This window comes from Heterobasidion irregulare, assembly GCF_000320585.1.
Source record: "Heterobasidion irregulare TC 32-1 unplaced genomic scaffold scaffold_03, whole genome shotgun sequence".
Taxonomy (NCBI): domain Eukaryota; kingdom Fungi; phylum Basidiomycota; class Agaricomycetes; order Russulales; family Bondarzewiaceae; genus Heterobasidion; species Heterobasidion irregulare.
Window position 1 is genome coordinate 2,490,483 of NW_009258199.1, and position 16,262 is coordinate 2,506,744.

The 16,262-nt window shown below is 39.0% G+C and overlaps 3 protein-coding genes across 3 annotated transcripts; 2 read left to right on the plus strand and 1 right to left on the minus strand.

Moving 5' to 3' along the window:
- Positions 1-2,082: 2,082 nt before the first annotated feature.
- HETIRDRAFT_312624 (uncharacterized protein) lies at positions 2,083-2,272 on the plus strand (the record flags this gene model as incomplete). Its single annotated transcript, XM_009545977.1, has 2 exons — positions 2,083-2,172; positions 2,213-2,272. 2 exons carry the CDS (start codon positions 2,083-2,085, stop codon positions 2,270-2,272), a joined length of 150 nt encoding a protein of 49 aa, XP_009544272.1.
- A 10,358-nt stretch (positions 2,273-12,630) lies between these two features.
- Positions 12,631-13,704, plus strand: HETIRDRAFT_425908 (uncharacterized protein; the record flags this gene model as incomplete). Its single annotated transcript, XM_009545978.1, has 2 exons — positions 12,631-13,119; positions 13,153-13,704. The coding sequence occupies 2 exons, from the start codon at positions 12,631-12,633 to the stop codon at positions 13,702-13,704; spliced, it is 1,041 nt and encodes a 346-aa protein (XP_009544273.1).
- A 1,613-nt stretch (positions 13,705-15,317) lies between these two features.
- Positions 15,318-15,500, minus strand: HETIRDRAFT_313806 (uncharacterized protein; the record flags this gene model as incomplete). Its single annotated transcript, XM_009545979.1, has 1 exon — positions 15,318-15,500. A coding segment is annotated over one exon (183 nt), but the record flags the coding sequence as incomplete, so codon positions are not given.
- Positions 15,501-16,262: the final 762 nt, after the last annotated feature.

Below are 16,262 nucleotides of genomic sequence, written 5' to 3' on the forward strand. Positions count from 1 at the left end.
TTTCTAAATTCCTCTGATCTCTAAATTCATTACCTCTCTACTATATAAGCATAATTTTGGATTTTGATATATACTATTATAATAAGAGTATGTATATAATCAACCAAATAAATAAGAGAAAAATATTTTTTATTACTCTTAATATAAAAAGGAATATTGTCTAAGTTAGGGATTAAACCAGTAGCACAAAAAGACCAAAACCAAACTTGATAGCTTAACTATTTAGCTATAAGGAGCATAGTAGAAAAAGTCAATGTCTAAGATATATGCATATTTTGAAGGTTACTAAAATTCCCTTTAAGATTTTGCTTCTGACAAACTTTGTGAATAGGTATAATAGTATTTAATTACTATTATGGTTAAATATAGTGATTAAACCCTACTTAGAAAGCTTAGTCATAGATAAAATTCTGTTAACCCTTAAAATATATATGTATTTTAGTCATTGATTTTTACTATTGTGCTCTTGATGGCTAAATAGTTAAGTTTGGTTTTGGTCTTTTCATGCTACTGGTTCAATTCTTGCCTATATAACTTTTCATATTATGGAATGATAAAAAATGTTTTTTATTTATTTATCAGGTTAATTGTATACATACTCTTATTATTATAGAATATATTGAAATCCAAAATTATATTTATATAGAAAAGTAATGAGTATAAAGGTAGAAAAAAGCTAAAGAGAAACTAAATGACAAAATTTTGGCTAAGTTGATTAATATATTTGGTATACTCCACTAAAAGTATAATAAGTGAGCCTAAATAGATTAGAGCTAGCTTGGCTTGTCCAGCTATAATAACTCTAACAAAAACATGACATAGCTATTCAAAGCCCATCTGGCCTATTTTACTTGGTAAGTATGAGGCTAGGTTATCATAGGCTTAAAATAGCAGGCTCTATCCAAATTGTGCCAAATAAGTCTAGCTAGTCTTTTATAAAGCCATAAAGCAGCAGAATTTGAAAGATTGGCTATATCTAAGCCTATATCTAAGCCTACAATAACATAGGCTTGAATATAGCCAATTTTTCAAATTCTACTGCTCTATAGCTTTATGGAAGACTAGCTAGGCTTTCTTAGTATAATGTTGGTAGAGCCTACTATTTTAGTCTCTCAACTTAGCAAAATTTCTATTATTTACTTAGCTATAAATTCCTTTTATTATTCTGCTCTTATATTCTTACTCTTTTTTTGTTATGAACTGCTTGTTTGGTAACCCTAAGAGTAAGAGGTTTTTCCCTAGGTTACTTAATAGAAAAGAGTGGAACAATAGTCCTGACTATATATGTAGCACAAAAGCCAATAATATTGCAAGACTACACCCCCAGGGCTTCGTAGGAAATGACAACCGATCTGTGATCCGAGCGTAGAAACCAGGAGTGATATCAGAATTAAAACTGAGTGAACTCAGACTGAAGCTGACAAACTCCTGCTCAGCATTTAACCCGGCTGAGTTCTGAGATTATGCTGAGGTGGCGGAATCTCAGACTAATCCTGAAAACCGATGCGAGAATTTTGCTGAGATGCACCTGGCCATGATATAATCTTGCTAAATCAGCATGTTCAGACTCCGCGGTTTGCGCCTGCAAGAACTATCACAACCTTCTGTGATGTAGCACCTGCCCAATAGGCTGCGATGGTCGCATGTTGAGGAGCATTCAAGAGGTGCCGCAGGACCTAGCCACGGTGTCACGCCCCATGCCGTGGCTGCCTCTCCTGGTGCGGGACCTTCAAGTATATTAAATACAATCATATAGAATACCATTCCTATACACTTTCCTGCTGCAGTATTGTGAAGGAATGCTCTCAAGAATGCCAGTATTTCAGTGGTCCGTAAGGGGAGGGCGATGTGACGAGTGTGACAAAGGGTGACGGCGCCTCGCAGGCGCCATCAGCACGTCAGCCCTTGTCTTTTTCCTCACGCATCTCCTGCCCTATGCGATTTGTCTGCATGTGTCTAGGCTCTGACACCTGATACCAATACCTCTGGACTGCCAATGTGGACTGGTACTTGGCTTGAGCTGAATCTTGGGGCTTGCTGTGGACACAATCTAGAAAATTCTCGGCTGCTGGGATCTGACTGATGGCTCTGGATTGCTATGCTCGCAGCTTGGTGACTTGGGATGTTCTGTCTGCGTGTCAACCTTGGGCTTTTGCAAGATCCACAGGGAGTGTGAAAGGCGGGCTGTACCATCTCACATTTTGTTTCACAGGTGTTGCCATGCATGGGGTTGGGAGTGATTGTGACTCGGGAGGCGGACCAGGTTTTATAGCATGTCGGTGAGTGGTGTTTCTTATCCTTGTGCCCAGCAAAGTCTCTGGACTGATGAGCAGTCCACTAGTACTGTTATATAGGTATTACTGATAGGATCGTATGAGAACATCTATCGGTGCCGTCCTTGCGCGGTAAGTAAATTTTGCACGTGTAGTAATTGGTGGTGCAATGCTAATTGTGGAAGATTGGTGGAGACTATGAGTTCTAGGATTCTGTAAGTCAGGAAGGTTGGGGTGGTCGACGATGCCAGCAAGGAGGTCCTCATGTAGTATCACAATAATGTCTGTCGATAGAGAAATATAATTTTATAGGCAATTTTTATCACACAATTAAATTAAATGATATTAATAAGAGGATATAACCCGATTGGGATTTATCTATGATGAGAGCCTAGATGGGCTGGTTTGATTCTGAGATGGTGAAGCTGAAATGATGCTGATCAATCTCAGAATAATGCTGAGGTAGTGCGATATGGAATGATTTCAGAACCGATGGTTTGTTGTGGTGTCAGTATTTGCCGGGTATCTTGCTGTGGATCTCAAACTCAGCTTTTTCCTGAGTAATCCCCTGGGGGTGTATAGTATGAGAACTGCAATAGAGTAAAGAAGTATTATAGGAAGACAATACTGAACAAAGAGAATATACTAAAGATCCTTAGCCTATTCTATAGGCCTTTTATACTACTTTGGGAAGAGTGTGAGAATACCATATATGTATACTATAGATATCCTCTAAGTCATTACTCTCTAAGAATGACTACCCTTGCTTCTGTGCTTGCCTTCTTCTGATGAGGAGGGCAAGGAGCTCTGTGCCCTATGAGTATGTATGTATAAGCCTATGTTGGCCACTTATGCAATGTCCTGTGATACTTGACTAGTGACAGGTATGTCTGCTGGGAGTAAATGACCAATGATAATACCTATACCTTAGTATATGCCTTATGATATAAGGTCACTTGATAGTTATAATGATTGTATTAGCATAGACTACCATAAAGGCCTAATAAGTCATAATCATAATAATACCCTCTTTTTTGGTCCTATTTGCTTGGTAGAACGATGCCATGTGTTTCATCACTATTCTATATACAATTTGCTTTCTTGATCCACAATATATTAACCAGATGTGACTTCTAGGATATGATTTGTTTTCTAGAAGGAAGACCAACTTACATTATTTGATCTTTTAGGGGTTGTCTATCTCTATGAAGCTATTTGTTTGTTGGCATACAAGGAGTTCTAAGCCTCTGCTCTAAGGGATGTTCTTTTTTTACCCCTTGGTTTGTTGTAGAATGCTCCTAGTTTTTCAAGCCAGATTGTCTAAACCAGTTTAGCTTCTGGTATAGTGTTAAGAAAAGTGTATGAATTTAAATAGTGGTTGTATGAGTAGAAACTCATACATGTGGGTTCAAGTTTATATCATCAATTTCTTCTTCTTTCTTTTTTGAGGGCTAAACCTTAGTGTTTCCAAGATAGTCATTTTATTCTTCTGATTGTTGTTTCCTCTTGATAGTAATGCTGAGTAGAGTCCACAAACAAGTAGTATCACTCTTATATGGTAAGCTCATCTTCAGTAAGGTAGAGTTGGCATCCAGAGTTTGTTTGTCATAAACATGGGCTTATGGTGGAGAATACCATGTGTGGTATTGGGTTCAAAGCAAGGATGTGAAGAGAATTAGACTTGAAGGACATGGTGAGGAGAGAAAAGGAGTCTGACTCCTTTTCTAGAATTGCCTGTTCACATGCAGAAATAGACATCAAGACCACAGGTGATTTATTAGTTGGGGTTGCATAGGGTATATTCATAATGCTAGTTTAATGTCATGGCAGATGATAGCTAGTTTTTCATCATTGTGGATGATTATGACTTTTGTTGTCATTGTGTAATTTACATTGAGGTTATTTTGGACCTTCTTCATCATCAACATAGAGTATCCACAAAGAAAGATATTTCTGTATACTGGATCATTATTGGTAATGTGTATAAGGCCATAGACTAGACTTTACTTTCCAAGATTCCACTAAGGCATGATGGAAATGGTTTATGCTGTATCAAACTAGATAACTTATGATATCTTAGGATTTAGAGACTGCTCAGTTTAATACTATGAGGTAGGTAACTGCTATTGTTTGACTGTTATCGAGTCACAATAGATGTTGTCCTTCAAGGATGAGGGTAGTTTACCATTATTTTGGACTTGATTGATACATTTTTATTAAAAATAATGTCAACCATGGTCCCTGTTGAAGGAGGGACAGTAGTTTAATATTATTCTAGACGTGATGCCATTTCACTCTTGAAATGACATTCCATAATCCCTGTGCTGAAAAAGACAATAGTTTAGGGTTATTGTGGACTGGTGATGGAACAACAAACTTGTCCCATAACCATGACTCCTATATTTGAAGGAGCAACTAGTTTACTATCGTTGCAGACTGATCAGGACCCAAGATTACTAATCATGACTCCTATTTGGTCAGAAGCAAGTAGTTTATCATTGTTTTGGATATATGGGGTCTTTGTGATTTAAAGACCCTATATACAATCCCTATTCTAGAAGCGACACTAATTTAACATCATTACAGATATATGCTGTTGTCTTATGATATAGATGGCACTATATGATTCTTGTTCATGAAGTGACAATGGTTTAAAATTATTTTGGATGTTAGGTAGAATAGACTTGTGAGTAAATAGCCAGTTTTTGTCATGCTTCCACAATATAAGCTAAAGAGAGTTATGTGATCTAGTTGCCTTGACTAGAAGTTTGACTTAAGGCATGTGTCCTAGTTGCCTCCTGACTAGGTCTTGGAGTGAAATTTCTTGTACTTTAACTCCAAGACTAGATTGGGCATGCTGTGAGGAGAAGCTGGCTCCTCTATGTCCCTAGACCCCTTACTTAGATTTGAACCAAGATGACCCAATATTCTTTTAAGGAAAAGTGGCAGAATATCAAAGCACTTTGACCACTTATAGGCAGGGTTCCACAACATGGATGCCTGGTATCTGCGCTTTACTAGAATGCAACCATACTTTGTGGGTCTATAGTAGTTTGATGTCATCTCGGATAGGGATAATTTAATATTGTTTCAGACAAGACTAGTTTTATATTATTGTGGATGCCTAGTAGTTTATAGTTATTGCGGACCAAGCCTTTGGTAGTTTTACATTGTTCCAGATATGATTTATCCCCTAATTGCTATTGGGAACAATCATTGTTTAGCAGAGGAATGGCCTCTACTATCTCATGTATTAGCAGTTAGGATTCCCTAATGTAGACATGATCCTGTAAACCTAGAGATCCAAAGTGGGATGTCCAAACACCAGTCAGACCTTGACTATGAGGGTCACTATACTAAGTTATGCATTATAAATAAGTCTTGGACCTTGGACTCTATACCAGTTATGTATGGGATCTTTCACTGTATCAATGCAAAGGGGCTGGCTTGTCAACACCCAGAATATACAAGTCATAGAGGGTTTCCTAATATAGAAAAAACCCTGTAAAACTGAGGATCCAAATGGGATGCTTAATATATTTTTCAGATTAAGCATCTGGAAAACCACTCCCTTGTATTAAGCTCTAATTAGCTATAATTAATGCTCTACTATACTAAATTATGAAAGATTAGGATTAGACTTTTTAGCTTACCCCCCCTCTAAACCTGTTCTAATTAGACATAATTTTCCTTAATTAGGAATTATTAGAATTGATTATAACTTGAAATTTCGGAAAAATCATAATAAATCAAGCATTACAGTTCTCATAGCCTTCTTATAGAGTCATATCTATTAGAGCACTAGTTGAATACCTAAACTCAGAATATACCTTATAACAAACTTGCCTTTTGCCAGAATTGAACCAACAACTTCATATATGCAAGTACCCGAGACAAATGCTCTAAGCCACTAAGCCACAAGGTCTAATATATGAACTTGGTAATCAGAATAAGTAAACATAATATAGGCAACCTCAACATCCTTGATTTTATTCAACATCTATTATTCCTCTCTCTTCTAAATAAATAGGTCAATAAATACCTAAAAAGTCAGGTCTTTCAGGATTTAGTTTAAACACCAGCTAAGAAGATAGTAAACCAATGGAAAATAAATAATATATTTTATATAGAGTAAAAACAAATTGTGGCACTTACACAATTTGGATTTAGAATGTGTAAAACTATGATTGAGTGTAATATTCAATGGGACTCTACTAGTATAGACAATGCTACCTGAATTTGCAAATTTGATCAAAAATATGGTTATAAATAATTAAGATCCAATAAGAGAGAGGGGTTTTCCAAATAGCCACTAGTGAGGTAGAGGGTGGGGACAAGGGTATATGTATGGCATGCCTATGTATAAATAAGCACAAGATTGTTAGAAATAATCTTAATATACTTGGTGCACATATTTCCTATATAACAGGCAAATATATCATTTTGGCATTACATACCAAAATGACTGTCTTTTCCACAGCCTAATAGCTAGAGAAAAACATCAAGTTTAAGCATCTCCTATATAACAAGGCAATGAACAATGTGGATGGTGCTGAAAATTATAATATTAATAGTAATGACAATTGTGTGCTGTACAAGACAGCATTGACCACTGCACCAATAGACAAGGTCTACAAGGCTACATATAGCACATCTCTAAGCCCAACCTGCATATTGTGTTCTATATTGACCAGTAGCAGGCATTGGCTAACAATGACAACTTTAATGATCTTGTGTGCAAGGCCAAGGTACTGAGGTCTTCATAGCTTCTTATGGCAGCTGCCAAGCTGCTAACAAAGTGGCTAGGGGCATCAATGCACATTTCTCTCTTTCTATGTCTCTTTTAAAGGCAAATGGAAAGTTAGCAAAAGAGCTACAAGATAATGGTGTAGGCATATATGAAGGAGAGTAATGTGCTAAAATAGTATAGAATGTGCCACATATTTACCTTCTCACTGATAGAGCAGTAGTACTTACTATTTCCTACTGCTAATTAAAGACTTCTTAGTATAGAATTAGTGCTAATATCATGAAATTAGAGACAAATCCAATGCTCACAATGTGTTACTCTTAATTAGGAAATTAGACACTTTTAGATGCTATTAACACTTTTAGATACTTTTAGACACTATTAGATATAATCCAGAGCTAATACAAGAGGATGGTTTTCCAGATATTCTGTGATCATCCATATGCATTCAGCTACTACAGCTACCTTGGTCTCTAATGCTGTGTCTACTAAATAAGAGAGATTAAAGCCATAGGATATTTTGAATAGTGATTTGCCAGTGGTGGAGTGCTTTCATGTATTGTGTGAGAATTCCACAAATGGCAAAAGGTCTACCCAATTGTCTTAGTGGTAATTGCAGAATGTTTTCAAGAACTGCTCTATCTCCTAGTTTATCTATTCCATCTCTCTATCTGTTTGAGAGTGATAAGCTATGCTAGGCACTGTAATGATGCCCAGTTATTTCCACAGTTTCCATATGAATTTTGCCATGAACTGGGGTTCATAGTCTGATACTATCTTGGTTAGTAACCCATGCCTATTAAAAATATTGTTTTGGAAGAAGGTGATTATTTCTTCTACTATAATAGTTTTCTTGCATGGAGTAATGATTATTCTTTTGATAGTCTTTGGTTGACCACCATATTGATTGAGTCAAACCCTTTGCTCTTGGGTAGGTCTGTGACAAAATCTATGAAAATAAAATGCTATGGTGTGTTAGTAGTTTCTAGGGGGTGACTGAGTAGTCACATTCAATGTGTTAGATTCTTTGTGGATTGGCATATAGTGCATCCATCCACGTAGTCATAGATGAACTTGGTCATGTTTTGCCACCAGTAGTGTTGCTGTACCAATTCTAAGGTCTTTGCTCCACTGAGGTATTCTGTGGCTAGTATGTTATGGTGTAATTTGACAATAATTCTCTGAATGGAGTTGTCTTTCAGAACACATATGTATTCATTTTACCTGGTAATTCACTCCAAGTGTGTCCACTTTCCTAAATCTCTTTTCACTGCTTGGGGTCCATCCTATAGTAACTTAGTGAGGACCATGTCTGTTAGTGTATCATATTCTAAACATGACTATCAAATAAGGGAGATAAGGTCTGAAGAGATGATTTCTGTAGATTTGACATGCATTGTTTGGTCCAGTTCTACCAATGTTTTGCTTAAGTCATTGAAAAGTTTGGCTGGGAGTAAAATTTGAGCCTTGTTGTCAGATTCCACCTCCTTACTTAAATCTGGACACTTAGACAGAGCATTTGAATAGTTGGTTGATCTGGCCTTGTAACTAGGTGTAAAGTCAAATCTGCTCAAGTAAAGGCTCTAATAGGCATGTCTTTATAATAAATCATGGGCCATTTGGAAATGTTTCAGGTTTTTGTGGTCTATTTAGATCTCAAAAGGATATTGAGCTCCTTTGAGGTAGTGGTTCTAGTGCTCCAGAGCTTTGATGATAGTAAATAATTTACAGTCATAGATATTATAATTTTATTTTGCTGGTGAGAATAAGCTAGAAAGATATGCTACTGGATACCAGTTACTGTCCATGCCTTTCTGTGGGGGCATGGTTCCATAGGCAATCAGTAATGTGTCTGTCCATTTGGAAAACCACCCCCTTGTATTAGCTCTGGATTATATCCAATAGTGTCTAAAAGTATCTAAAAGCGTTAATAGCATCTAAAAGTGTCTAATATCCTAATTGGGAGTAACACATTGTGAGTATTACATTGGTTTCTAATCTTATAATATTAGCACTAATTCCATACCAAGAAGTCTTTAATTAGCAGTAGGAAATAGTAAGTACTACTGTTCTATCAGTGAGAAGGTAAAGATATAGCACATTCTATACTGTTTCAGCATATTACTCTCCTTTATATATGCCTACACTATTATCTTGTAGCTCTTTTGCTGACTTTCCAGCTACCTTTACAAGGGACATGGAAAGAGAGGAATGTGCATTGATGCCCTCAGCCACTTTGTTGGTAGCTTGGCAGCTGCGACAAGAGGCTATGAAGACCTCAGTACCTTGGCCTTGCACACAAGATCATTAAAGTTGTCATTGTTAGCCAATGCCTGCTACTGGTCAATATAGAACACAATATGCAGGTTGGGCTTAGAGATGTGCTATATGTAGCCTTGTAGACCTTGTCTATTGATGCAGTGGTCAATGCTGTCTTGTACAGCACACAATTGTCATTACTATTAATATTATAATTTTCAGCACCATCCACATTGTTCACTGCCTTGTTATATAGGAGATGCTTAAACTTGATGTTTTTCTCTAGCTATTAGGCTGTGGAAAAGACAGTCATTTTGGTATGTAATGCCAAAATGATATATTTGCCTGTTATATAGGAAATATGTGCACCAAGTATATTAAGATTATTTCTAACAATCTTGTGCTTATTTATACATAGGCATGCCATACATATACCCTTGTTCCCACCCTCCACCTTATTAGTGGCCATTTGGAAAACCCCCCTTTCTTATTGGATCTGAATTATTGATAATCATTGATGATACTAATTTGATTTAAATATGGCTAATTATTCATAACTATGTTTTTGATCAAATTTGCAAATTAAGGTAGCATTGTCTATACTAGTAGAGTCCCATTGAATATTATACTCAATCATAGTTTTACACATTCTAAATCTAAATTGTGTAAGTGCCACAATTTGTTTTCACCCTATATAAAGTGTATTATTTATTTTTCATTAGTTTATTATCTTCTTAGCTGGTGTTTAAACTATATCCTGAAAGACCTGACTTTTCAGGTATTTATTGGCCTGTTTATTTATTAGATAGAGGAAAGATAAATGTTGAATAAAATCAGAGATGTTGAGGTTGCCTATATTATATCTACTTATTTAGATTACCAAGTTAATATATTAGACCTTGTAACTTAGTGGCTTAGAGCACCTGTCCTAGGTACTTATATACATGAGGTTATTGGTTCAACTCTGGCAAAAGGCAAGTTTGTTATAAGGTGTATTATGTGTTTAGGTATTCAACTAGTGCTCTAATGAACACGGCTCTATAAGAAGGCTATGAGAACTGTGATGCTTGATTTATTACTATTTTTCCGAAATTTCAAGTTATAATCAATCCTAATAATTCCTAATTTAGGAAAATTATGTCTAATCCTAATCTTTCATAATTGAGTATAGCAAAGCATCAATTATAGCTAATTAGAGATTAATACAAGGGGGTAGTTTTCCAGATGTCACAAGTCTGTAGGGGTGTATTAGGTCTGGGTAGTTTAGGATGAGTTGGCTGATAAAGGCCTTTTTTAGGTGTTCAAAAGCTTCCTGGCATTCACTAGTCCAGTTCCATTTTTTGTCTTTCTTAGTGAAGTCATGTAGGGAGCAGGCAATAAGTGAAAACTTGTTGATAAATTGCCTATAAAAGTTCCCTAGACCTGAGAAAGAACAGATATCATGAACCATGTGTAGAACAGGCCAGTCTTTTATAGCATCAACTTTAGAGTCTTTTATGGCAATGTGGTCTATCAAGATCATATAGCCAAGATAGTTTAGTTTTTCTTTGTAAAACTCACACTTTTCTGGTTTCAGATAAAAGTTGTTGTTATGTAGTATTTGGAAGACTTGGTTTAGGATATGGATGTGTTTTGCCATGGATCAGGAAAAAATAAGGATATTGTCCATATATATAGTTATCTTTTGGGCTATGATAATTTCTTAGAAGAATATGTTTATTGTAGCTTAGAAGGTTATAGGGGAGTTGGTAAGGCCAAAGAGTGTTACTATTGGTTTGTATAGCCCCAAAGGGGTTATAAAGGCAGCCTTCCACTTGTTTCCTTCTTTGATGCATATATTGTTATATCTCCACTATATATCTAATTTGCTAAAACTTATAGCTCTTTTGATTACATTCAGTAGTCTCTAGATTAATGGGAGGGGGCAAATGTTTGCGATAGTATGTTCATTAAGGTAGTGGTAATCTTGTACTAGGCGCAGTTTTCTATCTTTTTTTCCTATAAAGAAAAATGAGATAGTGCTGGGTAATGTGGTCCTGCAAATAGTTTCTCTTGCAAGGTGTTTTTTAATGAATTTTCCTGGTTTATTTTTTTTCTGGGACTTAAGGCATATATCTTAGGCATTTGAGGTTTGAACATAGGTTTGAGGTCAATGACATGATCCTAGAAGGTATGCTCTGGAAGTCACTGCAATTTTTGCTCACTAAAAATGTCAAGGTATTTGTGGTGTGCTTTAGGGACCCTTTTGTTACGAAACACCTTGCTTATGTTTACCTACTTTTCTCACCTTCTTGATAAGGACTCATAGGACCTTTCTCCCGACCATACCTCGTGTTCCCGCTCCATTGATACTTGGTCCGTGCTCCTGTTTGTACATATTTATAGATACTGCGGTGCAGGGTGGAAGCCTTAGGCTATCCACTTCTGTCCAATCTAAGGACTGCTGTTCATACAGTCTCCTCTGATTCCAAGGCATTAGTCTGATCAGTCCCTCAATTCCTTCTAAAACTCTTTAGTATTGTTTGTGGCCTAGGATCTCCTCATCTCGAACAGCCGTTCGTAACATCTGGATAGCCTCTCTTCACACAAATCCTACTCCACCCTTTCCTTGTAGCAGAACACTGGCTAGTTACATACAGCGTTAGGCAGTCCCAAAAGACAAACGTCCGTCGACCGTAATAGTTACTATACACTTTGAGCGAACGATTGGACAACTCCACTTCAGTGTGGGTCGTTTCAGGTTGTAGAATACTTCTATCTGGTAATCAACCCAGTGGAGGTACGACCGAAACAATTGTACTCGACGTTACGTACGGTACTATACCAGAAGCAGAAATACTATACCCGACTAGGAAGAGCTGCTGTTGCCTTGACCCTCGAACCTTGATCAGGTCGAGACGAGCGCGGGCTCTTTGATCTAACAAGACGACTTCCCAAGGTTCAGGAAAACACATAGGGCGAGTTCCGCACGGAACCGACTACCTGAAACACACGGATACATATGTCTACTCCGGACAACCCATCAGAAGAACCTCCAAAGGAAACTGGGTCTACGTAGGAGGACAGAATAGCGGAAAAACAGTTGACGCCCCGCTAGTACCCTGGGAAGATAGGAAAGCATCCCTCAGAACCGTTGACTCCCCTACCTGAACGAGACCCATCTTATCACCAGTCGATATCCCTAAAGAAGATATCAAAGACACCCCAATTCCCGCAGGAGTATTAACCCCAGTCGACGAAGAAGACCCGGAACCTGTAGCAGGACCGAGTCAACTGAATCCGAACCCAAATCCAAATCCACAACCAAACCCCTTACCAATCACAGGAACCACAGACAACGAAGATGAAATGTCAGATAAAGGAAATAAGCTGAAAGACTTTGATGGAATGAGGTCAAAGTACAGAGAATGGATCTACGAATGTCATATGTACATTCTAGCCAATCCGACCAAGTACGACTCGGACATAAACAAGACACTCATGGTCCTGTCGTATATGAGGGAAGGAACAGCTTTACTATTTGCACAAAAATACTACTTTGACAGAGAATTCCAGAAGTACAAAGCAACGGAAACCAAAAAAACATGGGGAACGTTCAAAGACTTCTTGAAAGAATTAGCTGCCGCATTCAAAGACGAAAGTCTCGAACAGAAGGCGAGACAGAAATTATTCACGATGAGAATAGGAAAGCAATCAGCGGACAAGTTTGTCACGGACTATCTCATGACAGCAGGAGAAAGTGGATTTGATCTTGAATCCACCGTTGACTATTTCCGCCTGGAAATTCTCAAACAAATCTACAGACTCCCTGATATGCCGACAACCATGGATGATTGGGTAAAATACACCCGAAGATTCGATAACCAATAGAGGGAGCTACAAAGCATAAAAAGCTCTGTACCCTCTGCTGCCGTCCGACCAAACAACCCCTTCCGTTACAACTCCTCTAACGCTCCATCATCTATGAACAACTCTGTCGTCCCCATGGCCGTAGATGCAGTCCGAATGACCCTTACAGACAAAGAGCGCAATCGCCTCAGGATGGAGGGTGGGTGCTTTTACTGTCGCCAGAAAGGACACATGGCAAATCAATGCCCTGTCAGGGGTTCGTCTAGGATATATGAAGGGTCAACTGGACATGTTCAACAGGGTAGCAGAATAGTGGGGAACCGCTCGGCTCAGGCCAGTAGCAGGATGGGAGGAGGAGGAAGCAGCTATGGCCGAACGTTCTTGGCAGGAGCTCCAGGCAGTACTCAGGGAGGCACTACGGCGCAAGGTAGAAGCATGGCAATGACTAACCTGTTCTGGGCCAGACTTGCAGCTCGCCAAGCCCACGCACCCGGACCGGATGCGCCTGTACATGAGGAGGAGCCTGAGATTAGCCGAGAAGAGATCCAAAGCGTTATAAGAAAGATAAGATAGGACGAGCAAGAAGCGCTCCTTTAGGAATTGAGCGAAATGAGCAAGCGAAAAGAATCGGATTTTTAAATAGGCCTACGGCTCCGGTGTACCGTAGACCCGCTCCAGACCCCTCTGTAAAAACATTCATATGGCTTACTAAATCCAATCAGAAATCATCTATGAGGATAAACGTGCACCTGAAACACAAAAAGGGAACCACCGAAGCCCGAGTATTAATCGATTCAGGAGCAGAAGGGCTTCTCATCGACAAACAATTTTGTTTGAACAATAACATACCAATGCAGAAAATCGACAAACCTATTCCTGTGTTTAATGTGGACAGAACAGCCAATGATGGAGGAAAAATCACTGACAAAGCCTGCCTGCTTATGAGAATGACAAATGAAGAAGGTGATTATCACAACGAACGATGCGAATTACTAGCCGCTAACCTAGGAGGAGAAAACGTAATCCTAGGAACAGATTGGCTACACAAACATAATCCACAGATCAATTGGGTAAAAAACAGTCTCACGTTTTCAACTTGCACCACCACGTGCCTAGTCAGCTGACCCAAATTTACCATACAAGCACTAGCGCCCCAGTGAAGAAAAAACAGAACAGTTGGGTATTCCAGAATAGAAGATGATTTGGAGGAAAATGAAACCGAAGACACCTTCTTTTCCGAATTCTATGAAAAATGGTATTACCAGGATCTACTAGAAGTGCACCCCCTCGAAGCAGTTCATATCGGCTCCATTGGAAACAAGTCACAACAACTGGCAGAAAAAGCAAACAAAACAAAAATGGAACGACCTATTGAGGAAATAGTCCTGGCATATGTTCTTAAACGATTCGCCAAAATCTTCAGCCAGGAAGCCTCACAACAACTTCCAGAATATTCACAATGGGACCATAAAATCGATATGAAACCAGGATGGGAACCAACGGGATATAGGCTATACCCCTTGACAGAAGAAGAAGAAGACCAGCTACATAAGATGCTTCAAGAACACTTGAAATGGGGAACCATTAGAATATCCAAATCCCCACAAGCGTCACCCTTCTTCTTTGTAAAAAAGAAGGAAGGAAGCTTACGACCGGTTCAAGATTATTGGAGACTGAATGAGTGGACAGTAAAAAACAAATACCCACTGCCCCTGATTGATGACGTAATAAGAACCATTGCCAAATCAAAAGCAAGGATCTTCTCCAAGTTTGATGTCAAATGGGGGTATAACAATGTTTGAATAGCAGAAGGTGACGAATGGAAGACAGCCTTCATGACTAAATTTGGCCTGTTTGAATGTCTTGTAATGTTCTTTGGTCTTTGCAACTTGCCCGCCATTTTTCAAACTATGGTGAACATCATCTTCCATGACCTCATTGTTGCGCAAGTCCTTGCAGTCTACATGGATGACATCCTGGTGTTCACAAAGACTATTGAAGAACATAGGCGCGTGACGACCCAGGTCATGCAAATACTTTTGGACAACGACTTGTTCCTAAAGCCCTCTAAATGCACCTTTGAGACGGATACAGTTGAATACCTCAGGTTTATCATTTCCGCGGATAATATATCCATGGACCTGGTCAAGGTCGATGGAATCGCCGCCTGGCCAACCCCGAAGAACCTAAAAGAAGTACAGTCTTTCCTCGGCTTTGGAAACTTCTATCGCAGATTCATCAAAGACTTCGCTACCACGGCCCGACCTCTCAACGACCTTACAAAGAAGGATGTACCATTTGAATGGACTCATGAGAGGAACGAAGCCTTTGAACGGTTGAAGCATTGCTTCACATCTACTCCCGTCCTTATCTACCCAGACGGTAATCGCTCATTCCGCCTTGAGACCGATGCATCGGACTTCGCTTCTGGCGCCATCCTATCGCAAGAAACGCCCAACGATGGATGGCACCCTGTCGCTTACCTGTCCAAATCTTTCAATGTGGCCGAGCGGAATTACGATATCTTTGATAAGGAGCTACTTGCTGTTATACATGCCCTCAATCACTGGCGCGTGTACCTCGAAGGTGCACGATACCCGTTCGAGATTTGGTCCGACCACAAAAACCTCCTATACTTCTCTACTGCAAGAACTTTTTCCCGCCGCCAAGCACGTTGGTCACTCTTCCTCTCCCACTTTGACTTCACCCTCGTCCACAAACCAGGTATTACCCACCGGCCCGATGCTCTGTCCAGGCGTCCAGACCTAAAAGAGGGGGTAAAATCTGACAACAAAGATCAGGTGATACTACAACCCCAAATGTTTGTTAAAAGCGCGACAGGACAATGAACAGTTGAAATGCTTGACAGCCAGCTAAGACAAAAGCTAAAAGAAGTCACGGCTAAAGACAGAGAAGTAATGGAAGCAATGGAGCTTATCAAAGCATCAGGACCTAGAGCACTCTCAAAAGGCTTACAAGAATGGAATTATGAAGACAGCCTTATCTGGCATAGAGGAAAAATATACGTTCCGCCAGACGATGAACTCAAAAGACAAATCACAAAAATGTACCATGATTCACCAGCAGCTGGACACCTAGGAAGGTGGAAGACCTAGGTCCTAGTATCAGAC